At 47.1% G+C, this 25,263-nt stretch overlaps 1 protein-coding gene across 2 annotated transcripts in view; it reads left to right on the top strand.

Annotated features, from left to right (window-relative positions):
* Nucleotides 1-18,591, top strand: part of LOC147123396 (granzyme K-like) — a 53,053-nt gene extending 34,462 nt beyond the window's left edge. Inside the window, exons 2-6 of one of the 2 annotated variants that reach the window (XM_085972326.1) lie at nucleotides 2,647-2,789; nucleotides 3,556-3,700; nucleotides 6,645-6,798; nucleotides 9,937-10,209; nucleotides 18,183-18,591. In XM_085972326.1, the coding sequence (XP_085828452.1) occupies nucleotides 2,747-2,789; nucleotides 3,556-3,700; nucleotides 6,645-6,798; nucleotides 9,937-10,209; nucleotides 18,183-18,374 (807 nt within the window). In that variant the 5' untranslated portion in view covers nucleotides 2,647-2,746 and the 3' untranslated portion in view covers nucleotides 18,375-18,591. Of the gene's footprint in view, nucleotides 1-2,646; nucleotides 2,790-3,234; nucleotides 3,320-3,555; nucleotides 3,701-6,644; nucleotides 6,799-9,936; nucleotides 10,210-18,182 lie in introns of those variants that run through there. The other variant, XM_085972317.1, reaches the window with a different exon arrangement.
* Nucleotides 18,592-25,263: the final 6,672 nt, after the last annotated feature.

The following is a 25,263-nucleotide window of genomic DNA, read 5'->3' as shown; positions in this document are numbered from 1 at the left end:
CGTAGTCCTGCAAGTTTATTTCTCTCAAGTGTCTATCCAGTCTCCCTTTGAAAACATTGAGGCCTAGAAATTGGGTTTTGGCTTAGCCAGGGCTTTAGCGCCGGAAATTAGTGCCGGCGCTAAGCCCCCTGCGCGCGCCAAAAATTCAGTGGCGCCGCACCCAAACGGCTGCCGGCGCTACTGAAGGGTCTTAGCGCCTGGAAAAGGGCGCTAACTGCCGTTTCGCGCCGCAATTCCGGCGCTGCGGCACCCGATGCGGTGCGGCAGGCTGGGGAAGTGCAGGCCTCCTCCTTCCGTTAAGGAGGAGCTGCCTGCACCCGGCCGCGGCCCGCGCAAATCTGCTTAAAAATGAGCCCGGCACCTCGGACAAGTGCCGGGCTTGCATCTGTTCCGGGGGGGGGGGAGAGAAGTCCGGGGAGGGAGCTGCGGGCAGGCGGCCGGCGGGAAAGCGGCCGGCCGCTGCGGGGCCTTTAATGCGCCGGCGCTAACTGCAGTAAGGCACCTCTGACAAAACGCTGGTTGCGGCTGCCACGGGCGAGGCGGCCGCAACTCAATTTCGGAGTTCGGGCGGGTTACCACGGCAACCGGGACACTGCGCACACCGATGACGTCATCGGTGCCGGCGCAGCGCTACCGGAGCAACGCCAATTTAGGGCCCCAGGGAATTTCACTACTGGCCATAGCTCCGGCGCAAGGCCCTCTAGCGCCTCAAATGAGGCGCTAAGGCTACTGAATTTTCAGCCGTGAGTGTCTCCGCTTCCACCACTTCCGTCGGCAGAGAATTCCAGGTCATCACCACTCGCTGTGTAAAAAGGTTTTTCCTCACGTCCCCCCTGTATCTCTTACCCAAAACCTTAAATCTGTGTCCCCTAGTCCTTCTACCATCAAAAAGTGGGAATAGCCTATCCCTGTCTAGCCTATCCAAACCTATCATAATCTTGCACACCTCTATCAAATCATCCCTCAACCTCCTTTGTTCTAATGAAAACAAATCCAGCTTCTCCAACCTGTCCTTGTAGCTAAGATCCCCCATCCCCGGAACCATTCTGGTAAATCTTCTCTGCACCTCTCAAGGGCCTTCACATCCTTCCAAAAGTGCGGTGACCAGAACTGGACGCAATACTCCAGTTGTGGCCTAACCAGTGCTTTATAAAGGTTCAGCATAACTTCTCTACTTTTGTACTCAGTACCTCTATTTATGAAGCCCAAGATCCCATTGGGGGGAAAATTCAGTATCGCCCCTTTTGGGGCACCATTATCGGCGTGCGCAAAGTTTAGCGCCTGGCGCTAATTATCGCCTCCGACGGCAAACTTGGCTTTTATTGCCTCTGGAGGAGATTGGAACGCTAAATCAGGCGCTACACCTGTCTTAAGGCGCAAAGGCCGAGGAGCGAGGTGCTACCTCAGAGCGCTGGTGAAGCAAGGAAGGGCAAATCAAAATGAACCTGCATAGTGCTGCTCAGTACCCAAAACTCCTTCACACAGCATTGAATCTCTCCAGAAGTCTCTCTCTCTCTCTCTCAGAATGCGTGGTGCAAAAATGTCACCAACAAAAAAAGGCAGGAAGCGGTCGCCTTTAAATAGCGCTCCCCCAGTCCCTTTCTGACTGCAAAACGTTCCCCTCAACCTGTCATTGTTAGCGGCAGGCGGTAAGGCAGGGGGTGCCACTCAATATCCGGTCTGGGGCGCTACCAGGGCATTGTGCACTTGACTGACGTCACGATCTGCCGGCACAGGAGATTGTGGCGGTAGTGTTTAGCGCCACCGCAAAATGTCTAGTTAATTTCGCGAGTGGCGCAAACATCGCCGCGCCCGGGCGCTAGTTGCTTTGCGCCCCATTAGCGCCCTCTTAAGGCGCTAACGGGAGGCGCAAATAACTGAATTTTTTCCCCCATATGCTTTGTTAACCACTCTTTCAATATGTCCTGCCACCTTCAGGGACCTATGCACATTAACTTCCAGCTCTCTCTGTCCCTGCATACTCTTTAAAACTGTGCCATTAAGTGTATATTGCCTCTCCCTGTTCCTTCTGCCAAAATGCATCACCTCACACTTCTCTGTATTAAATTCCATCTGCCACTTGTCTGCCCATTCTGCTAGCCTTTTTATGTCCTGCTGCAGTTGATTGATACCATCATCACTGTTTGCCACACCCCCAAGTTTGGTGTCATCGGCAAATTTAGAAATTCTACTCTGTATTCCAATATCCAGGTCATTTATATATATAAAAAAAAAGCACTGACCCTTGGGGAACACCACTGTCTACCATCCTCCAGTCTGAAAAACAGCCATTTACCACAACTCGCTGTTTTCTGTCCTTAAGCCAATTCCTTATCCAAGCTGCCACTGACCCACCTATTCCATGAGCCTCAATTTTGTTAACCAGCCTTCTATGTAGTACTTTGTCAAATGCCTTCCGAAAATCCTTCAATTTTTCATCAATGACCTTCCCTCCATCACAAGGTCAGAAGTAGGGCTGCTCATTGATGTTTGCACAGTGTTCAGCTCCATTCGTAATTCCTCATGTATTTTCTGAAAGAAAGTTCTGACGAAAGGTCATCGACCTGAAACGTTAACTCTGTTTTTCTCTCCACAGATTTTGACTGACCTGCTGACTATTTCCAGCATTTCCTGTTTTTATTTCAGATTTCCAGCATCCGCAGTATTTTGCTTTTGTAGAAGTTGAAGACAATTGGGCCTATGACGGTGCTCTGATGAACTCCTGCAGTGATGTCCTAGGACTGAGATGATTGACCTCCAACAATTACAACCCTCTTCCTTTGTGCTAGGTATGACTCCAGCCACTGGAGATTTTTCTCCCTGATTCCAATGACCTGCCCTGCCTGATTCCCATTAACTTCAGTTTTACTGGGGCACCTTGATGCCACACTTGATCAAATGCTGCCTTGATGTCAAGGACAGTCACTTTCACCTCACCTCTGGAGTTCAGGTCTTGTATCAATGTTGGGACCAAGGCTGTAATGAGGTCTGGAGCTGAGTGGTCCTGACAAAACCCTAACTGAGCATTGGTGAGTGAGTTATCCGTGAGTAAATGCCGCTTGATAGCACTGTTGCGACACATTCTATCACTTTGCTGATGATTGAGAGTAGACTGATGATATTTAAATGTAGTTGCATTTCTAAGTGTCAGATCTTGGGCAAAAATTGCCAATTGTTTTGCATATAATCTGTAACCACATCCTTGTGTCAATACTATAAAATGAAACCATTTTTTGTCTTTGTTTATCTAACAAAATGGACAGCTTAATTTGGGTGCTGTTTCTTGTTTTTCAAATCATTTTTTTAACTGGGCAAGAATGTAAGTCTAATAACTGTAATTAGCTACCAAACCTGTTATTCTAAAAGGGGCTTCCCTTCTTTTTCTTTTTAGTTCTGATGAAGGGTCTCCACCCTCCATCACTCAGACAGTGATGGATCCCCTGTATATTTACAGCATTTTCTGCTTTAATTCTGATTTCCAGCATTTGCAGTTTTTTCAGAGCTCTTATTCTTAGACATACTACTTTTTTAGTAAATTATTATCTTCTACTGTAGGTGTCTGCACAGAAATTGTTGGGGGCCATGAGGTTAAACCTCATTCTAGACCATACATGGTGTCTATCCAGCTGAATAAACAACACGTTTGTGGAGGTGCTTTGATCGCACGGAGATGGGTACTGACTGCCGCACACTGCAAAGAGTAAGTTAATATATTCCTCTTGCTGTATATAATAATTATTAAGAAGGAACATTACAGATTATAATCTTTATTTAAATGAATTATTGTTGCTTAAAATAATAAGAACATAAGAACATAAGAAACAGGAGCAGGAATAGGCCACTTGGCCCCTTGAGCCTGCTCCGCCATTCAATAAGATTATGGCTGATCTTGGGCTCAAAGCCACTTCCCCGCCCACTCCCCATAACCCTTCACTCCCTTATCTCACAAAAATCTGTCTATCTCCACCTTAAATGTATTTAATGACCGAGCCTCCACAGGTCTCGGGGGCAGAGAATTCCACAGATTTATGACCCTTCTGAGAGAAGAAATTCCTCCTCATCTCAGTTCTAAAAAGGCGACCCTTTATTCTAAAACTGTGCCCCCGCGTTCTAGATTTCCCCATGAGGGGAACATCCTCTCTGCATCCAACTTGTCGAGTCCCTTCAGTATCTTATATGTTTCAATAAGATCACTTCTCATTCTTCTAAATTCCAATGAGTATAGGCCCAGCCTGCTCAACCTTTCCTCATAAGTCAACCCCCTCATCTCTGGAATTAACCTAGTGAATCGCCTCTGAACTGCCTCCAATGCAAGTATATCCTTTCATTAAATAAGGAGACCAAAACTGTATGCAGTACTCAAGGTGTGGGCTCACCAATACCCTGTACAGTTGTAGCAGGATTTCCCTGCTTTTATACTCCAACCCCTTTGAAATAAAGGCCAACATTCCATTTGCCTTTTTGATTACTTGCTGTATCTGCATGCTAACTTTTTGTGTTTCATGCACAAGGACCCCCAGGTCCCTCTGAACTGTAGCATTTTGTAATCTCTCTCCATTAAATAATAATTTGCTTTTGTATTTTTCCTGCCAAAGTGTATAACCTCGCAATTTCCCACATTATACTCCACCTGCCAACTGGTTGCCCACTCACCTAGCCTGTCTATATCCCTTTCCAGGTTCTTTGAGTCCTCTGCACAACTTGCTTTCCCACCCATCTTTGTATCATCTGCAAACTTGGCTACATTACACTCGGTCCCTCCATCCAAGCCATTAATGTAGATTGTAAATAATTGAGGCCCCAGCACCGATCCCAAGTTTTTGGCAAGGCAGTAACATAAATAAAATAAATTAAAGACATAAAGATTTCAGATGGTATGTTCTCTTACTTGTGAAGTGTATTCATTTGAGAAATCTACTGCCCCTCCCACTTGAAATGTCCACATTTAAAACGGGCTGTCGATTATATCGTCCAAAAAATGATAACTATTAGCCATTTGCATTAGCGTCAATTTCACAGTTAATGGTTATAACGTCTTAAGTGCTCCGTATATTTTGGGCAGAAACAGCTGTATTAAGGGTCTCTGACAATTTAATGAACTGTTATCTTCCTTTTTCATACTGATCATTGTGGAACTTTATTTCAATTAAACTCAGATGATATTGAATTAAATTAGGTCGATATTGTGAATGACAGGACTGAAATTTAGCCGGTCTCCAATCTGCGCAGGCATTGGTCCCACTGCTAAATTAGTGGGGCCCATTGTTTTAGATGTCCCAGGCAGAATCCCTAAAACAGGTGTTAGGCCCCTTGAGTAAGTGAATTAGGAGCCCGACACTTGTTGAAGGACACCTTTTCAAACTTAGTTTCTGATCAGGATTCTTCAACAGCACCTGCGGCCATTAACAAAAAGGTAAGTTTGAGAATATATTTTTTAATAACATCCCTTCCTGTGGACCCAGGAGGAACAAGAGCACTCCCCCACCTCCAGAGGCGCGCGATCTCCACCCCCCCACCTCCCCTCCCGTGGAGGTGTGACCATCGCCGGCAACTCACCCCAATTATTCAGATGAGGCCCCAGGACCACTTTGTATCGATCCTCAGGCCCCCTTGCTTCGGGCGGACGCTGCCTCTGCCATAAACTGGCCCAGATTAATTTCTACTCCATCATATTGTTAGGTATATTGCAGGCTGTAAGAAGAGGATAAAATGACACCCTATGACCACCAATAGTATAGGGGTTGCACATACTGTAGCTTGGATATTGGACCCCAAATCATCCATAGTAGGATTGTGAGTATTAAGGAGAGAAGGTTCTAATGTGCCTATGGCTGCATAAATCAGAACTCTATTGCCGATATCACTGATTTTGACATATGATTAACCATTGTGTTGATACTTCACCCACTGTTACATGCTGTCCTCTCCTGTTATGTGCCAGTTTCCCTTTAAATTTAAGAGCAGTCGGGATTAGACTTGATTTGCCCCACAGAATTTCTTCCTATGGTTTGTTCTCTCCCATCGTGACATCTATAAAATCATTTGTATAACCATGCTATTTGCACTTCAAGTATCTTACTTGCTACATCCTTGCTAACATTTTTCAGTACAGCACTTCTTACATATATCTAATTGCTACTGTGCTGCATGTCCATATATGCCCTATGCCCCTATTCTACAGTAATACTACTGCCTTACTTTTGAGCTCTTACTTAAGTCATGCAATTTCTGCTCCTGCCAGGACATTCAAGTGGTGGAGATAGCATCACTCCTTCAGTGATGTATTGCTATGCTTCTTGCCCTCTTAGACTCCCAGGAGGCTGTCCCCCTCACCAAGAATGTATTTCTGTTGCTCCAGCGCTGCACTAACCTGCAACTTGAAAGGCTTATTGCTAAATGAGTTTTTTTCTGTTTGCATTCAAACATTTTTTTCCAATCATTTTCAACATTTGTATTTGTTAGCTTGTTAGCTGCTTGAGAAGTGTTAAAGATTGTTACTTGATTCATTGCTGATTTTTCCTTGTCACGAACAAAATCACATTCTCACAATTTCATTAGCTAACTTTTCAGTGAAGACAAATCACAAGTCCCTTGTATTTCAGATGCTTTTTTCAATTGAATTATTTCTCTTGCAATCATTCCAGATTTTGGAAAAATAAAAAGATTGAAGTGATACTTGGAGCTCATTCACTTTCTAAGATGCAAGAAGAAAAACAACAGGTGTTGGAAGTAAAAAAGTGTTTACCTCATCCACAATTTAATTGGAAAAGAAAAGAAAGTGACATTATGCTGGTTCAGGTACCTTGGCTTGATTAGATAAGTGACTGTGGAGGATTAGTGGCTACAAAGAAATGGCAGGCCAATTAAATACATACTTTGGTTCTGTCTTCACAAAGGAGGACACAAATAACCTCCCAGCGATGTCGGGGATCATAGGGTCTAATGAGAGGGAGGAACTGAATGAAATCAGTATTTGTAGGGAAATGGTGTTAGGGAAATTGACGGGATTGAAGGCCGATAAATCCCCAGGGTCTGATAATCTACATCCTAGGGTACTTAAGGAAGTGGACCGAGAAATAGTAGATACATTGCTGGTCATCTTCCAAAATTCTATAGACTCTGGAACAGTTCCCATGGATTGGAGGGTAGCTAATGTAATCCCACTATTCAAAAAAGGTGGTAGAGAGAAAATGGGGAATTATAGACCGGTAAACCTGACATCGGTAGTGGGGAAAATGCTAGAGTCCATTATAAAAGATGTAATAGCAGAGCACTTGGAAAACAGTGACAGGATCGGACAAAGTCATCATGGATTTACAAAAGGTAAATCGTGCTTGACTAATCTACTGGAATTTTTTGAGGATGTAACTGGTAGAATAGATAAGGGAGAACCGGTGGATGTGGTGTATTTGGACTTTCAAAAGGCTTTCGATAAGGTCCTGCATAAGAGATTAGCGTGTAAAGTTAAAGCACATGGGATTGGGGGTAAGGTACTGACTTGGATAGAGAACTGGTTGGCAGACAGGAAACAAAGAGTTGGAATAAATGGGTCTTTTTCCGAGTGGCAGGCAGTGACTAGTAGAGTACCGCAGGGATCGGTGCTAGGACCCCAGCTATTCACAATATATATTAATGATCTAGACGAGGGAACTAGATGTAATATCTCCAAGTTTGCAGATGACACAAAGCTGGGTGGGCGTGTGTGCTGTGAGGAGGATGCCGAGAAACTCCAGTATGATTTGGACAGGTTGGGTTATTGGGCAGATGCATGGCAGATGCAGTATAATGTGGATAAATACGAGGTTATCCACTTTGATGGCAAAAACAGGAAGGCAGATTATCATCTGAACGGCAATAGATTGGGAGAAGAGGAAGTGCAATGAGACCTGGGTGTTCTTGTGCACCAGTCGCTGAAGGTAAGCATGCAGGTGCAGCAGGCGGTTAAGAAGGCAAATGGTATGTTGGCCTTCATAGCGAGAGGATTCGAGTACAGGAGCAAGGATGTCTTGCTGCAGTTGTACAGGGCCTTGGTGAGACCACACCTTGACTACTATGTGCATTTTTGGTTGCCTTATCTGAGGAAGGATGTTCTTGCCATGGAGGGAGTGCAGCGAAGATTCACCAGACTGATACCTGGGATGGCAAGAATGACATATGAGGAGAGATTGGGTCAATTGGGCTTATATTCACTAGAGTTTAGAAGAATGAGAGGGGATCTCATTGAAACTTATAAAATTCTAACAGGACTAGACAGACTAGATGCAGGAAGGATGTTCCCAATGGCGGGGGAGTCCAGAACCAGGGGTTACAGTCTAAGGATAAAGGATAAGCCATTTAGGACAGAGATGAGGAGGAATTTCTTTTCCCAAAGAGTGGTGAACCTATGGAATTCTCTACCACAAAAGGCAGTTGAGGCCAATTCATTAATTATATTCAAGAAGGAGTCAGATATATTTCTTAAGGCTAAAGGTATCAAGGGATATGGGGAGAAAGCAGGGACAGGGTACTGAATTTGGATGATCAGCCATGATCTCATTAAATGGCGGAGCAGGCTCGAGTGGCCGAAAGGCCTACTCCTGCTCCTATCTTCTTTGTTTCTATGTTTCTATGTTACATATCAGGGTACCAAAATCCCAAATATGAGAGTCCAGCTTGATTCATAGGGGTGGGATTTTAACTCTCCCCTACCTGGCAGAAACCGTGTGGGGGCAGTTAAAATGGAACCCGACACTTGCACACTACTTTCCCACCCTGATCTGGCCAACTGCAATACTAAATTACAGGCGGCAAGGACATCTGCGCAAGCTGGCAGGGACCTCTTTAAAGTGCAAATTAGGCCCCAGTGACATCATCGGGGCCCGATCTGCCATTGTAACCTGAGGCCTGAACGAGTGGGAAGTGGTGACTTCCCCACTAGGTCAAGCCTACCGGGAACACCCACCAGGACCTGAAGAGGCCCAGCAATGTAAGTTATGAAATATTTTACAGCTTTCCTCGTGGGCCAAAAGAAGCAGGAGTGCACCTCTGGGCCTCCCCTGGCCCGGGCTCCCCTGATCGAGGTCCCCGGCGGTGGCCACCTAACAGCCGGACCAGGTTTCCTGCCGAATTCCCGACCACTTTTGTTTGAGAAGTTGGCAAATGGCATTCGAATCAGGCCCAGCTGTTAAAGTTGTCTGAGCCCGCCCTATGCCGCTCCCAGACGGGTATGGTGGCTTTGCCTGGTTCCTCTCCGGGGGCTAAAATCAACCCCATAGTCTGAAGTACTCAAAGTACTTTAGCTTCAACTAAAATATGAGTTTTTCCAGTGTTGACTGGATTATATGATTAAGGGAAACACCGCTGTCGAGAAGCTCTGAGGGGGATAGGCCATATATTCTGAGGAGGTTACGGGTGAGTAGACTAGCAGGAGAAGGGAAAATGTACCCAGTATTTAATGGATATTGTCATGTTCATAAAAAAACCAGCTGGAATTGATCTTTTCAAAATAATTTTTTCCAAAAATTCTTGAATTTCTGAGAAAATGCTTCACAATTTGCCACCAAAATACTTACTCTGCCTTCAGCAGCTGGCAATTACCACTCACAGTAACCTTTCATGTAGAAAGCATTCCAGTCCTTCACTGTTTGATTATGTAAACAAATGTTGAACCTTAATTGAAGGCAGTAAAAAACATATAGTGGAAATGTATTCAAGTGGGAGGAACCTAGACCTACTATTAGTGCAATAAGTCTAATAAATGAACCACTGGCTAGCGAGATTATTCAGAACAAATTTACTTCCAACCGATGCTGCCAAAATGAATAATATCAAATCTGGAACAATGCACAGTGCTGACGGTTGTATCAATATTAAGTGAGATCAGTGCTCTTGGTATTTAGTTCTTATTTTGTATTAAAACTAATAATCAAGTCTATTTTCTCTCTTAATTTGGGACAGTTGGCCCATGAGGCTATTCTGAACAAGTACGTGTCAACTCTGGAGCTGCCTAAATCAACAGAAGATGTTAAAGCTGGAACCAAGTGCAGTGTTGCAGGATGGGGAACAACTAATCCTGCAGAACTGAAAACATCTGATACCCTGAGGGAAATAAATGTAGCCATCATTGCCAGGAAGGTCTGCAACAGTAAAGCATACTATAACTATAATCCTTTCATAACAAAGGACATGTTATGTGCTGGTGATAAAAAAGCTAGAAAGGATTCATGTAAGGTAAGTTAAACAATCCTTTTTCCTCCTGTTTCCTTGATTCAGAAGTTAGTTAATTGTAATTAATATTCCTGGCTGTTGTTGCACTGTGTTGTAAATGTTAATGACACACTGGTACAAATGTGGTGTATAAAGAACCAATTAACATAGATTTTATTCTGAAGATAAATCAGTCCCTGAGTTGTGATTAACTTTGATATTAAAATAATGCTTCCAAGTTAAATAATCCTAAGGTTAAACTTGGTTACCGAAATAAGCCAATGCATACCAGCAAGTTAAAGTGTTATAAAAACAGACAGTGCTAAAAATGGACTGCATCTGAAAATTTAAGATAAGTTAATAGTTTGGATGGGACCCTTCATCAGATGTGTTGGTTTTAAAAGAGCGTGGCAAAAAAAGAATCTATATAAATAAATGTCCATTGGACCGCAAAATAAATAATCTAAGCCATGTACTGCAGGTCACATTTAGTTTTAACTAGTTGTCTCCCATGGCTTTGCACACACGGTGAAGATGGAAATCTACCCCCAGTTGTGTTATTCAGCTCAAGTAGGGTTAGAGGATGGGGGAATTATTGGACCAAGGTGGGGGAGGGGGATGAGGCAGATGGGAGGGTTGGTGAGGGAAAGAGGAGAAGAGTGGGGAGGAGGAAAGGGGGAGAGCAGGGGAGGGGTAAAGTAGGAAGGAAGGGGGTAAAGGAAAAGGGGAGGGAAGGGAGGGAGAGGAGGAGTGGGGGGACAGGGGAGAGGAGAGGGACAGGGAGAATGGAAAGCGGAGGGATTGAGGGGCAATAGAGGTAGGGGAATGGAGTTCTAAATGGTGGCCAGGGTGGAAGGTTAGCCAAAGCCAGGTAAATCATCTCAGGCCAGAGGAATTGCCAGCACAGTTGATCAGTGAAAAGGGGATGATCTAAGACTGAAAGCAAAAAAGGTTATAGGCACAGGCCAACAGTACTTCATAATATAGGGATGTGGGTGAGGATGAATGGTGCCCTGAAACATGCAGCCACTCCCCCACCCCTAGCATGTGCTGGGGTTTGACTGCCTCCTTCTGCAGAACTCCCAAGAGCTGATGCATGGCCCCCCCCTCCCCCAGCACACACAGCAGTTTGCTAAAGCTTATTTGTCTATTTCCTGAGTCTGATGCCCAAGCCTACACAGCCATTGTCATGACCATCACCATTTTGCCTGGGTCCTTGGAAAAGGTAGCCAAGGCCAGTCACACAAGTATTATAATTGGGGTCCTAATGCCAATCCGAATGCCATTTTAGGACTCAACTGAGCAAAGCAAGTGCCGAGCACACTCCATCCAGTGTCAGCTGGCAATCCAATTGAAGAGGAGGCCATAGGTAAGCTCAGACTGAAGTCATGCAAGGTCAGCTTGCTGCCATGCAAGCTCAGACTGCTGCCATCATGGCTGTGGATTACAGTGTTGAAAGGGGCTTGCAGTGTGTCACAGCAGTCCAGCAATCTGTCCTCCAACAGATTACTAGGATTGCTGAGGTGCCACCCCAGGGGAGTGACAGTCGCTCCGTGGAGATCGAACCTGCTGTCCTCTCTCAGGATGACAGCATTTGCCCTCCCACCCCTGTCACTCCGCCAACGCCCTTGCTGTTGCCTGTCAGCCAGTCAGCCCAGACTGCTGCCACCCACGCCGAGGTGGTGCAGTCGAAAGCCGGGCCTTCTAGGCCCAGATCTACTCGAGGTCATTCTGCAAGGCCATCTGTAGTCTCCCCCACTGAAAGTCAGCAGCCTTCCACCAACCATGCTGCAGTCACTGGGGTAGCACTTCATAGGAACAGTAGGACAGGCAAAGGCACATGGAAGACAGACACTAAGGGAATGCACATTGGTGATTGGTTTAACTGTGTATGGAATATGGCATGATTTCATTTATAGATTTTATTTGCAATGTTTATTTTGTGATAGCTTTTATTTTTGCATTGTGGCCAAGAGGACAATGTATTTGTCAGTAACAGAGGGAAGGTAAGGAATGTGGGACTATTGGTGAATGGGGAATTAGGGTTGCGGTTACTGGTATCGCACTTGAATTAGTTCTTCATAGACAGCCCAGGCAGAAAGGGGCTGTCCAGCTTGGCGCCTCCCTTCCTCCTCCTCTTCCTCCTCCTCCTCCTCCTCATGCTCCTGCTCCTCAACTGCTTGCCTGATAGCTGGTGGCGAAGGCTGTCCCCTCATGATTGCGATGTTGTGCAGCATGCAGCAAACCACCACGATTCACCAGGAAAGTACCAAACACTTGTAGAATTGTAACAACAGCCAGAAGAAATCAACCAACAAGTAATCTGTAAGTAGTTGATGATCCCTTTAAATAGCGCTGGTGGGGGGTCCTTCATGCTGCTTAACACGTGTTCAGCTGTGCGAGGTTAAGAGAGGGCATGGAGCTCCAAAATGGCATCGCTGGTGTCAAATCAGCATTGCATGCTGATTGATGTCATGATCTGCCTGCTCTGCATACTTCCGGCGGACATTAGCTACATGTGTGCTAATGCCTTCACCAATATGGCGTCTGGCACGATTCACAGCAGAGGTGTGCGCACGCGCAGCAGATGCCATTCTAGTCCCTGAATGGCACCCGTAGCGTTCTAACAGTGGGCGCTACCGAGCCCAATTTCGTGCCCCTACACTCTACCAGTATAACCTATACTGAAACACTTTTGAATATACTTTTAGATCAACAACTGGTTGGATTGGATATGGGTAGCGTCAGATTTCAGAAAACTGGAGAATCTCATGTCAAATTCGATAAATTCAAACGTTGTAAAGAAGGTGTTTCTGCTCTTACATGCCATCCCCTCAACATGCAATTACAGTAGGTACTGCATCGTATCAGACCTGAGCAGTTCACACCATCTCTTCCTTTACGTTGTCTCATTCCTCACCCCATATTGTTCTCTCGCCTTTACCCAAACCACACACAACTTTCAGGTGCTGTAGATAGGCTATGCTTTGCAGGTTTTTGGTTTCATATATCCTAGAGTGGAGTTAAAATCTTTTATCTTTGCTATGAAAATTTTATATCTTCATGTAGGTTGAAATGTTTCTATCTTTGCTATAATCCCTTTATAGTTGCCTGTGGGTTAATATTTTATATTTTTGTTATAGGTTCATTCACCTGGAATATCCCCGAGTGTTCACCCGATCAGCCGCCATAACTTTGAAACCCAGGGTCGACAAGTCAGTGGGGTTTCCGTCAATCTTCTGCTGAAGTTACAGTGGCCGATCAGCTGAACACTGAGGAAATTCCTGGTGTTTTTTTATCTTGATGTGAGGGTAATAATTTTACATTTTTCTTATAAGGTCTTTGGCCTAGAAATTCATTGTAGCCACTTTTGGGGCGTTAAAGTCGGGCGGCCGCTAAAGTTTGCGCCCGCCGCCAAATCGAGGCCACTTCTGCGATATTCATTAGCTTCGCCCTAAGAGTTTGCTCGAGCGCTAAAACTGGTGCTGGACGCCTCTCTTTAGGTGCTAAGCCGGAGGTGCTGAGCGAGAGCGCCCAGGCCGGGCGCAGCGCAGGTGCGGCCATCTCGTGATTGACAGCAGACACCCTGGCGCCGGCCAGCTCTTAAGGGGGAAGGGTCGACTTTGTCTGCTGCCACGCCCTGGATAGTGGAGCCCTCCAGCTAGGCCTGAACACTGCTGCTGGACCCAAATAGCGCCTGAAGCCATGCAGAGGGCCCGTGAACGAGCGCAGCGCTTCTCAGAGCGTGATCTGAGTGTGCTGGTTGGTGGTGTGGAGAAGAGGCGCCATATTTTGTACCCGGACAATGGCAGGAAGGCGCCGGTCCGCGCCTACCGGAGAGCCTGGAGGCATGTCGCCAGCAAGGTGTCAGCCAACAGCGAGGTCCCCAGGACCAGTGTCCAATGCCGCAAAAAGTTTAATGACCTCACGCGGATTGTCAGGGTGAGTACCCTTTCCAGTGACCTCCTCATCCTTGCATGTGCACCTCACATTATGGGCAAAGGGACCTGAAAGCCCTAATGGCCAGCCCTCATCCAGCAGCTATGGGACAGGCATGAACATCAATTGCACATTCTGCACTTAACACACTGGCCAAGCTATTCCACCATGGGAGGCAGTGCACACAAGATCAGGGCGACACACTGGCCAGGCTATTCCACCATGGGAGGCAGTGCACACAAGATCAGGGCAACACACTGTACTTAGAGGCCGTCCTTTCTCTTGCAGGCCAAGCTGGCTAATAATAGGAAGAGCCGGACTGCGACCGGGGGAGGCGACCCCAGATCCAGCCGCTCACCGAGCTTCAACATCGCGTGGAGCGCATCATGGGTGCCCGGGTGACTGGGCCCGTTGCATGTGGATATGCCGATCCTGTTCTGGGCACCAATGGTAAGGACATCAATGTTTGGACCTCTCTCATCCCACTTGCGCATCAGATCTACATCCTTTGCCACTGTCCGACCAATGCGCTGAATGCCACTACTCATGCATCCCTCGCTGACGCCCTCTCCTCACTCTAAAGCTACTCTTGTGCCTTCCTGCTTTCAGATGGTGAGGAGGAGGTCCCTGAACTTGCCAGTGACAGCCCCTCAGAGGAGGAGGAGGAGGAGGAGCAAGAAGAAGGCGGCCCATCAGGGGAACCCTCAGCCGTGGCAACCCATGCCAATGTAGGGGACACGTCTTCCCTGGAGGGGAGCGTCGCGGAAGTGTCGGAGGGGAGGGGAGCTCATGGGACCTGCGGCCTGCAGAAACGCGGGAGGGGGGTGCCAGCTCGGCGGCCTTCTCCCCAGAGGGGGGAAGGGTCGGAGGGGAGTCCAATTGCTGGGCCCAGCGGCCTCCAGCAATGCAGGAAGGGTCGGCCAGCTCGGTGGCCTTCTCCCCAGAGGGAGAGTCCGGCCTCCAGTCCAGAGATGGTCTTCGCCGAGGAGATGGAACGCCTCGAGAACTTGTCCGCTGACTCGGAGCGCCAGCACACGGAGCTCATGGGGGTAGTGGCACGGTTGCCTGAGGCCATCGAGTCCCTCTCTCGAAGTGTCACCGACGTCGGAGCCTCACAGGCCATCAGTTTGGCGGAATTCGGGGCAGAGCAGGCAGCGAGTCGGGCGGCATTCGGGGCAGATCAGGCAGCGAGTCGTGTGGCATTCGGGGCAGCTCAGGCAGCGAGTGGGCAGCTGATCAGTGGTGCCGTGCAGTCACTGGGTGCTCTGATGAGGTCACTGAACAGGTCAACACGGGCACTCACTGCTGCCACACTCGCTGTGTCAGCCAGGCATCGCCAGGGCACCCGGCGCGCTGCAGCAGCACAGCAGTCTGTCCCTCGGCAGATTGGTGCGCATGCTGCAGTGCTGGCCCGGGCGAGTGCCAGTGTCTCAGGCGACCAGCGAGCGCCTGCCATCCGCCAGCTTGCCCCCATTCCTCCAGCCGCCACTGCCACTCCCCCAGTGGAGCTGCCAGGAGCTGCTGCAGCGACTGATGCTGGCCAGCCACAGCTGCAGCATTCAACAGCCGCCCGCTCGACGGCCAGACCTTGACTAGGCCGACCCCCAAGGGCATCTGCCGTCACGACATGTGCCCCTCTGGAGCCTGCCCCCAGCCTTGCAGCAGCCAATGGCCTTACTTTGAGGAGGAGCAGCAGGGCGGGCAGGGGCCACACAAAGATGGCCAAGGCATCGACCTAGCGGGCCAAAAAGTCGAATGTGTGGCCAGTTGTGTTTGTTTTTTGAGGCCGAGAATTGGATGTTTGTTTTTTGAAGGCCGAGGATGTGATGTTTGTTTTTTACGAAGGCCGAGGATGACGGCCATTTTAGTTGCACTGTTTTGTTAATCCTCTCCAGGTTGTGGGAGTGAGTCATGTGTGTGAGTGTTTTTTGGGGGTTTCGTCTGTTTTTGGTTTTCATGTGGGAAGGGCCCTGAGTTTGTACAATAAAGCATTTTATTTATTAACATTGTCCATGTTTGATCTTTGAAGTGTTTGTTGCCTTAACTGGCTGAGGGCTTGCGGAGCGGCTGCAATCATGTTCTTTCATTGGCACAAGCCATTCCCTGACAGGGGGCCTAGAAGTGACGTTCAATAAGCCGCCGACGGGCGGCCCTTGGACCTTGTGCCTCCCTCCTGTGCTGGTACTCCTCGTCCTCCTCCTCCTCCTCATGCTCCTCCTGCTCCTCCTCCTGAGGTGGGGGTCCAACGTGAGGTGGCAGTGCCTGAGTCCTGCGGATAGCCAGGTTGTGCAGCATGCAGCAAACGACGACGAATTGGGAGACTCGGTCCTGCGAATACTGGAGGGCTCCCCCGGAGCGATCGAGACAGCGGAACCATTGCTTGAGGACGCCGATTGTTTGTTCTATGATGTTCCTAGTCGCTTGATGGCTCTCGTTGTATGCCTCTTCAGCAGGGGTCGTGGGCGCGTGGAGCGGGGTCATGAGCCAGGTACACAAAGGATAGCCTTTGTCCCCGATAAGCCATCCTCTTGGGGGAGGCTGTGCCTGGAACATGTCAGCCACAGTTGTCTGTCGCAGGATAAAGGAATCGTGGCTGCTGCCTGGAAAGCGGGCATTGACAGCTAGGATGCGCTGCCTGTGGTCACACACCAGCTGTACGTTGAGGGAATGGTAGCCCTTCCGGTTGCGGTAATCCTCGGCATGCTCCAGAGGTGCCCGCAAAGCCACATGCGTGCAGTCAATGGCACCCTGCACCATGGGGAAGCCCGCTATTCTTGCAAATCCCACTGCATGCTGCTGCTGCTTGTCCAAGGTCATGGGGAAGGAGATGAATTGATGTCTCCTTCTGAAAAGGGCTTCGGTCACCTGGCGGATGCAGCAATGCACGGCGAACTGGGAGATGTTAGCGATGTCCCCAGCAGCGGATTGGAAGGAGCCGGTGGCATAGAAGTTGAGAGTCACCTTCACTGCCACCGACAGAGACGTCCTGTGCATCAGCTGTGGCTGCAGATCTCTCTGAAGCAGCTGGCAGATGTCTGCAACCACCTCCCTTCTGAATCGCAGCCTCCTTACACACATCGCGGCAGACATGGTCAGATAGGAGGACTGCTGGCGGTATACCCTGGGTGGGTAAGGCCTCAGTTGGCGACGCCTGTTGCCCCCTCTGCGTCTAGCCAGGGCTGCCACTCTCTCACGGCGTCTGTAAGCCCTTCTGGCATAAAGCTGAAAGTCAGCGTTGGCACCCAATGCAGCCCCCAATATATGCTGGCAAACAATGAGCTCTCAATGAAGGCAAAGATAATTGCTAAGCTCTGGCCTGAGCCAAAAATACCTGTCCTAGTGTTGGTCCAAACCAGTAAGCTCTCCTCCTTGGTCTCTCTCCAAAAAACCGTTGCACAAGAGTGAATGCTGCAAAATGGCTGGCCTTTATAGTGCAGGGTAAGTGCCCTTTAATTAGCGCTCCCCGCGGCCCGCCTCGGCTGTGTACCGTTCCACTTCACAGTCGTTCGGGCCGCCCGACGCACAATGGGGCGGCGCGAGTGAAGTTCCGGTTCGGGGCGCACAAAGGGCGTTGCACTAGTAAATGACGTCATGATCTGCGCGCGCAGCAGGGCGCGCGCTAAGACTTTGCGCCGGCGCTAAATGTGTACTGAAGTTGGGGCGAGGCACAGATCGCGCTGCGCCCGGGCGCTAAGCGCCTAGCGCTCGAGATCTACTCCTCCTAAGGCGCTAACGGCTGGCGTGCCCAACTGAATTTCTAGGCCTTTATATATTTTTAATTATATTCATGTAGACTGATTTTTAATTATTTTGTTATTAGCACTTTAAATAATATTTTTATATTTCTGTTTTTGACTCTTTACACCTAACATACCATTAACTTATTTCTTGTGCTCCACCTCATTACCTCACCATCATCCCCTGGAAACTACACTTGGTCTTGACTCCCAGCACTCAACGTGACAGAAGATCGATTACTAATTTCCAAATTTGAATTTTAAATGAAGTTTGAATTTATGTACCTTTTTACTGACATTTTTTTGTCTACTTTGTTTCAGGGGGATTCTGGTGGACCATTAATATGCATAACCAAATTCAGAAGGAAAAATGTATACAAAGGCATTATTTCATCAGGAGATGGGTGTGCAAAATCTAAAAAACCAGGCATTTATACTCGTTTATCTGATACGTTCCTGAAATGGATATATAAGGTCATGGGAGTTAAAATTCACAACATAACAAGAGATTAAGCTGTGCTTGAGAAGCGATATTTCCCCCTCCCTTCATGGCACTAGTTTGCTTGAATAAACTATCCTTTGATGTTTTACGTTCTTCACATTTAACGTCTATATTTTCTGTAGGTAACCACAACTGAATGTTACAAAGTGGAATAATTCAAATGCAATGAACCCCAAAAGTCTTTGTCATTTTCTTTCTGAATAAACTACTCTACTGTGTTGAGTTTGACTATTTTGTTGTGAACAGTTTGATTTTCTGAGGCACGCCACCTGTAGTCTAGGGTAACCATATTTTCTAGACCGAATCCAGGGACACACAGGGTGGGAGCACAGCAAGGTAGCCAGAACGGAAACTGTAGGTTGTGAGCGTAGCGAGGCAAAAATTTTTAGCAGCCTATATTTTAACAGTTGCGCATATACACTAGAGATTCAAAACAAATGATCATATAATTACCGCGGATGTGACGACACACTATTGAAGCGCATTCAGACACCTGACCCCCTCCCCCCCCAGTGACTGAGGTCACACCTGCCCCCCGCACCCCCCACCCAGTGACTGAGGTCACACCTGATTCCCCCCAGTGTCTAGGATTAGCCCGCACCCCCTTCCCCCGGTGACTGTGACTGGGCCCTCCCCAGCTGCCTCTCCCTCACCGTGCTCCCAGTCACTTCCGGCACCGACAATCCAGCAGCACGCGCTCGACTGGAAACTCAGTAACAACCGGCATATGCGCAGAAAGACCGCCCAGTCGTGCATGCACAGTGAGTCACTCTGGCCATTGTACAAGTTGCTGTTTAATTTAGCTTTAGAGCCACAAACTGACAGCTCGGGGGGTACACTCACTGCCCAGGAGTACTCTTCGGGGACAAGTTTTGGGAACTGAGGACTCTTCTGGAGACATTGTTTGCCCAGGGACACAGTACCTCATCCGGGGATTGTCCCCAGAAAACGGGGACTTATGGTCACCCTACTGTAGTCTTGCATGCCTATTAAAAGAAAAACTTGCATTTATAGTGCCTTTCACAACCACCGGACGTCCCAAAGCGCTTTACAGCCAATGAAGTACTTTTGAAGTGTAGTCACTGTTGTAATGTAAGAAACGCAGCAGGCAATTTGCGCAAAGCAAGGTCCCACAAACAGCAACGTGATAATGATCAGATAATCTATTTTTGTTGATTGAGCGATAAATATTGGCCAGAACACCAGGGATAGCTCCCCTACTCTTCTTCAAAATAGTGCCATGAGATCTTTTACGTCCACCTGAGAAAGCAGATGGACCCTCAGCACTGCACTGGCGTGTCAGCCTAGATTTTTGTGCACAAGTCTCTGGAGTGGGACTTGAACCCACAATCTACTGACTCCAAGGCAAGACTGCTACCCACTGAGTCACAGCTGACACTTTGCTTGGTTTTCTTGATATCGAGGAATATTTTCCTGGCCAACTGCCAACCTCCACAGCTGTTGGACCTGATGTGACCTGGCTGGTGACCTCCAGACTTTCTTCTTTGTGGATTGGGGGTGTGAGGGTGGTAGAACTGGATATTGCTGTCTTCTTGTCTGCATAATTAAATTCATCACAGTACAAGTAAAAAAAAACGCTATTCTTGACGATTTTTCTATTTTGGCTGTAAAGATTCTGCATGGGTGAAACACTCATTTTCTTTATAGGGGTTCTGAACCTGCTTGTTAAAGTGCTTAACTGCGATAATAACGGCTCTGTTGTGATTAACTGTTTGCTCAACTTGGGCAACACGGGGATATTGGGAGGAAACTTCACACTTGCGAGTAAAAGCATTGAATTTTTGCAGGGGTTCTCCTGATTGCCCACCCGAACTCTGGTGGAGGATTCGCAGAAAGCCCGTAGAAATGGTGTTTATGGCATCTACGCCAATTCTGTAGGGTTTCTGCGGATCTCTCGCCAATATTACACTGGACAATTGGGAGAACCCCCAACGAAATTCAACCCCAAAGTCTTCGTATTTGACACCGTCAAACCCAAAGTTTCTAATTCTCTAACTCCTCCTCCTCTGGATTTCCATCTGCTGCGATACCGCTGCTGCCATTGACTTACTTAGCAGCTTCCTTAATTCTGCCTTCTACAACCTCAAGTAATTCAAGGTCTCCGACTCCCAACTTCCCTATGGTACAGCCCACACCACCGCAGCCTCAAGTCTAAAGTCCACAGAATTGAGTACACTTGATGCACGATCAGCTTGATCATCCAGCAACAGATCTGGCTCAATCATCTCATGGAATACTGTCTCTCCCTCGCCAATGCCACATCCTCTGACTACTTCAGGATCAAAGATAAGAACAATCCCAGACTCCTCTGCTCAATGCCTCCCACTGCGCTCACTCTCTCACTGATTTACCTTCAAGTAGCTGTTTCCAGTCCACTTTTGATATCGCATCGCAGCTTAGTAAAATTGGCCTTTCCCCAATCGAGAACTTTTACACCTGGTCTATCTTTGACCTTTTCCATAACTATTCTAGATCTAACGGAATTGTGATCACTACCACCAAAATGCTGATCCACCAATGCGCCTACCACCTGCCCAGCTTCATTCCTTAAAACTAAGTCCAGAACTACCCCCTCTCTTGTTGGGCTTGCTACATACTGGCTAGGCCAAAAGAGAGGCTCATGCTAGAGTTAAGGCAGATATCCAGCAGAGAATAAGGGAGATGAAGAACAACTGGTGGTCTCAAAAGTCCCTAGAAATACAATGTATGGCTGACACTGGGGACTCCAGAGGCTTCTTCAGTGCCACCAAGGCAGTTTTCGGACCAAGCTACCGTGGCTTAAACCCCTTACGCTCTAAGGATGGTTTAACTCTGCTCAAGGACAAGGAGGCAATTGACACAAGATGGAGGGAGCATTTTCAAGAACTGCTCAACCGACACAGTAGCGCAAATCTGGAGTCCATCAATCAATTACCGCAGAGACCAGAAAGGGAGGAAATGGGGGCACCCCCAAGCATTGTAGAAGTGCAGAATGCCATCAGGTCCATGAAAAACAACAAAGCTGCCGGCTCAGATGGGATTCCAGCAGAAATCCTTAAAAAAGGTGGCCCTGAGCTCCTGACACACATACATGCCTTCCTCCTAAAAATATGGCAGCAGGAAGAAATTCCACAAGATCTCAGAGATGTTTTGATTGTTACTATCTTTAAAAAGGGGGAAAAGTCGGTGTGTGGTAACTACCGAGGTATCTCCCTTCTTTCTTCCACAGGAAAAGTGCTTGCCCGTGTCCTTGCTAACAGACTTTTGCCGTTATCTGAGGAGGTGCTTCCGGAGTCGCAGTGTGGTTTCCGACCATCCAGAGGAACAGCTGATATGATCTTCACAGCACGTCAATTACAGGAGAAATGCCGTGAACAAAAGCAACCACTGTTCATAGCTTTCATAGACTTAACTAAAGCTTTTGACACCGTCCACCGCCAGACTTTATGGCATATCTTGTCTAAGCTTGGTTGCCCCGATAAATTCATCTTAGTTCTGAGGCTGCTACATGACAACATGTCCGCAGCAGTTCTCAGCAGCAGTGGTTCTATTTCAGAGCCTTTTACAGTTGAGACAGGAGTAAAACAGGGCTGCATCATTGCTCCAACCCTTTTTGCAGTGTTCATCTCAGTTATCCTCCATCTCATCGGCAATGATCTGCCCACCGGAATTCAAATCCTTTACCGTACTGATGGCCAACTTTTCAATCTCAACAGGCTTAAGGCCAAGAGCAAAGTCTCCATCACTACCATTATGGAGTTACAGTATGCAGATGATAACGCCACCACAGCTCTTTCCGAGCATGATCTACAAAACACCTTGAATGCTTTTTCCAGAGCCTACAAACTTCTGGGCCTCACCATGAATATGAAGAAAACCCAGGTGCTCCACCAGCCATCACCTAATCAGCTTGCAACTCCTCCCTCTATAAAGATTGATAATAACACCCTTGAAAATGTCAACACCTTTCCATATCTTGGTAGCCATTTATCCTCCAAAGCTGACATTGATTCTGAAATCCATCACCGCCTGAGTTGTGCAAGTGCAGCCTTTTCTAAACTGAGGAGGAGAGTCTTTGAAAATCATGACCTCCAAGTCCAAACTAAAATTCTTGTATACAAAGCCATCATCTTTCCCACCCTTTTATATGGAGCTGAAACCTGGACTACGTACAGTAGACATCTCAAAGCCTTAGAGCAATACCACCAATGCTCTCTACGCAAAATCTTGAGGGTCAGCTGGGAGGACAAGCGTACCAACTGGAGTATACTTGAAGAGGCCAATATCTACAGCATCACTACGCTCATCATGCAGCATCAACTCCGATGGATTGGACATGTCATTCGCATGTCAGACTCACGTCTCCCAAAACAGGGTTCTGTACTCCCAGTTGAAGGAAGGGCAGAGGTCTCCTGGTGGTCAAAAGAAGCGTTACAAAGATAACATCAAAGTAATCCTTAAAAAGTTCCATATCGATATTAATAACCGGGATGAAATCGCACTGGACAGAGACAATTGGAGAAAATGCATCCACAATGGTGCCGCACTGCATGATAAGAATCTCCAGCGTGCCGCTGAGGATAAATGCCAGCGCCGTAAGGAGAGACAACAACTTAAGAAGACCCATACTCCAGTCACTACCAATAGTCTTACATGCCCACACTGTAGTAGAGTCTGTGGATCTCGGATTGGCCTCTACAGCCACCTGAAGACCCACAAGTAGATGATTGATGAAGGACATACCATACTCAAATTCGAGTGGTCGCCGATGATGATGACATACTGGCTAAAACAGTTCTCCTGAATACATTTTAAGAATTCTGCACCCGCTATACCATTTACACAGATTCTATCTCAGTTAATATTAGGGTAGTTGAAATCACCGACTAGTGCTGCCCTATTGTCTTTGCACTTCGCAGAAATTTGCCTATATATTTGCTCTTCTATCTCCCTCTGACTGTTTGGGGGTGTATAGTACACGCCCAGCAGTGTGATTACCCCTTTGTTGTTCTTCAATTCAACTCATAGGGCTTCATTTGATGATCCTTCTAACATATCATCCCTCCTCTCCACTGTTATTGTTTCTTTAATCAATTTTGAGATTCCTGTTCCTTTTCTATCCCCTCTGGCCGACCCCTTATTCTGAGACTGTGACCCTCTAGTCCTAAACTCCCCAGCTAGGGGAAACCTCCTCCCAGCAACTACCCTGTCAAAACCTTTAAGAATTTTATATGTTTCAAATTAGATCACCTCTCATTTTTTCTAAACTCCAGGGAATATAGCCCCGTTCTACTTAATCTCTCCTCATAGGACAATGCCCTCATCCCAGGAAGCAATTTAGTGAACCTTCGTTACACTCCTTCTAAGGCAAGTATTCTCTTCCTAGGCAAGGAGACCAAAACTGTACGCAGTACCCCAGGTGTGGTCTCACCAAGGCCATATGTATTTGCAGTAAGAATTCTTTACTCTTATACTCCAATCCCTTTGTAATAAAGGCTAACATATCATTTGCTTTCTGAATTGCTTGCTGTGTCTGCATGTTCAATTTCTGTGATTTGTCTACAAGGACGCCATGGTGGGTCCTTCGCAATATCAACACTTCCCAGTCTCTCACCATTTAAAAAATATTCTGCTTTTCTATATTTCCTACTAAAGTATATCTCTACATTTCTCCGCCTAATATTCCATCTGCCACATTCTTGCCTCAGCACTAGCTGGCAAACAGCCTCAGTGTACAGACATGATCATAGGACAACATTGGGGCTTCTGGTCTGATAAGCACGGTTAGCAATAAACAGGCACTGTTTTTAATTCATAAATAATAAACAGGTAGTAAGAGGAGGGGTAGAGCCGATTAGGGACCAAAAGGGAGAACTACACATGGAGGTGGAGGGCATGGCTGGGGTGCTGAGTGGGTACTTCACATCTGTTTTCACCAGAGAAGAAGATGCTGCCAAAGTTATAGTGAAAGAGGAGGTAGCGGAGTTACTGGAAGAGATAAAAATTGATAAAGAGGAGGTTCTAGAAAGGCTGTCTGTACTTAGAGTTGATGGGTTGCCAGGACTGGATGGGATGTGTCCTAGGATGCTAAGGGAGGTTAAGGAGGAAATCGCAGAGGTACTCGCTGACATGAATCTTGTCATTCATGTGAAAATGACTTATGTAATAATGCTGGGCGGCCTGCTGGTGGCGCTGTCCAGGGAGAGTATAAATACTTGGGCATGGGCCCAGCTTGGGCAGGACATTCTTTAACAGGAACTAGTGAAGGACACAACTAGATCTCCATGTTGAAAAACAGTTGATTAAAGCCTTGTTTAATACTCAGACCAAGTGCCTAGTCGTTTTCTTACATCACTCGCCATGATCTACCAATCCTCCTTGGGAAAGGGGGTGGTACCAGAGGACTGGAGAATTACAAATGATACACCCTTGTTCAAAAAAGGGTGTAAGTATAAACTCAGCAACTACGGGCCAGTCAGTTTAACCTCGGTAATGGGGAAGCTTTTGGAAACGATAATCAGGGACAAAATTGGACAAGTGTGGATTAATTAAGGAGAGCTAACATGGATTTGTTGAAGGCAAATCATGTTTGACTAACTTGATCAAGTTTTTTCATGAGGTAACAGAGAGGGTTGATGAGGGAAATGCAGTTGACGTGGTGTATATGGACTTCCAAAAGGCATTTGATAAAGTGCCACATAATAGGCTTAGCAGCAAAGTTGAAGCCCATGGAATAAAAGGGACAGTGGCAGCATGGATACAAAATTGGCTAAGTGACAGGAAACAGAGGATAGTGGTGAACGGTTGTTTTTTGGACTGGAGGAAGGTATACAGTGGTGTTCCCCAGGGGTCGGTACTACGACCACTGCTTTTCTTGATATATATTAATGACTTGGACTT

This window comes from Somniosus microcephalus, chromosome 2 (assembly GCF_052327205.1).
Source record: "Somniosus microcephalus isolate GS21.2 chromosome 2, FLI_Smic_1.0, whole genome shotgun sequence".
Lineage (NCBI taxonomy): Eukaryota > Metazoa > Chordata > Chondrichthyes > Squaliformes > Somniosidae > Somniosus > Somniosus microcephalus.
The sequence above is the reverse complement of the archived record's forward strand: the minus strand, read 5'-3'. Positions and strand labels throughout refer to the sequence as shown.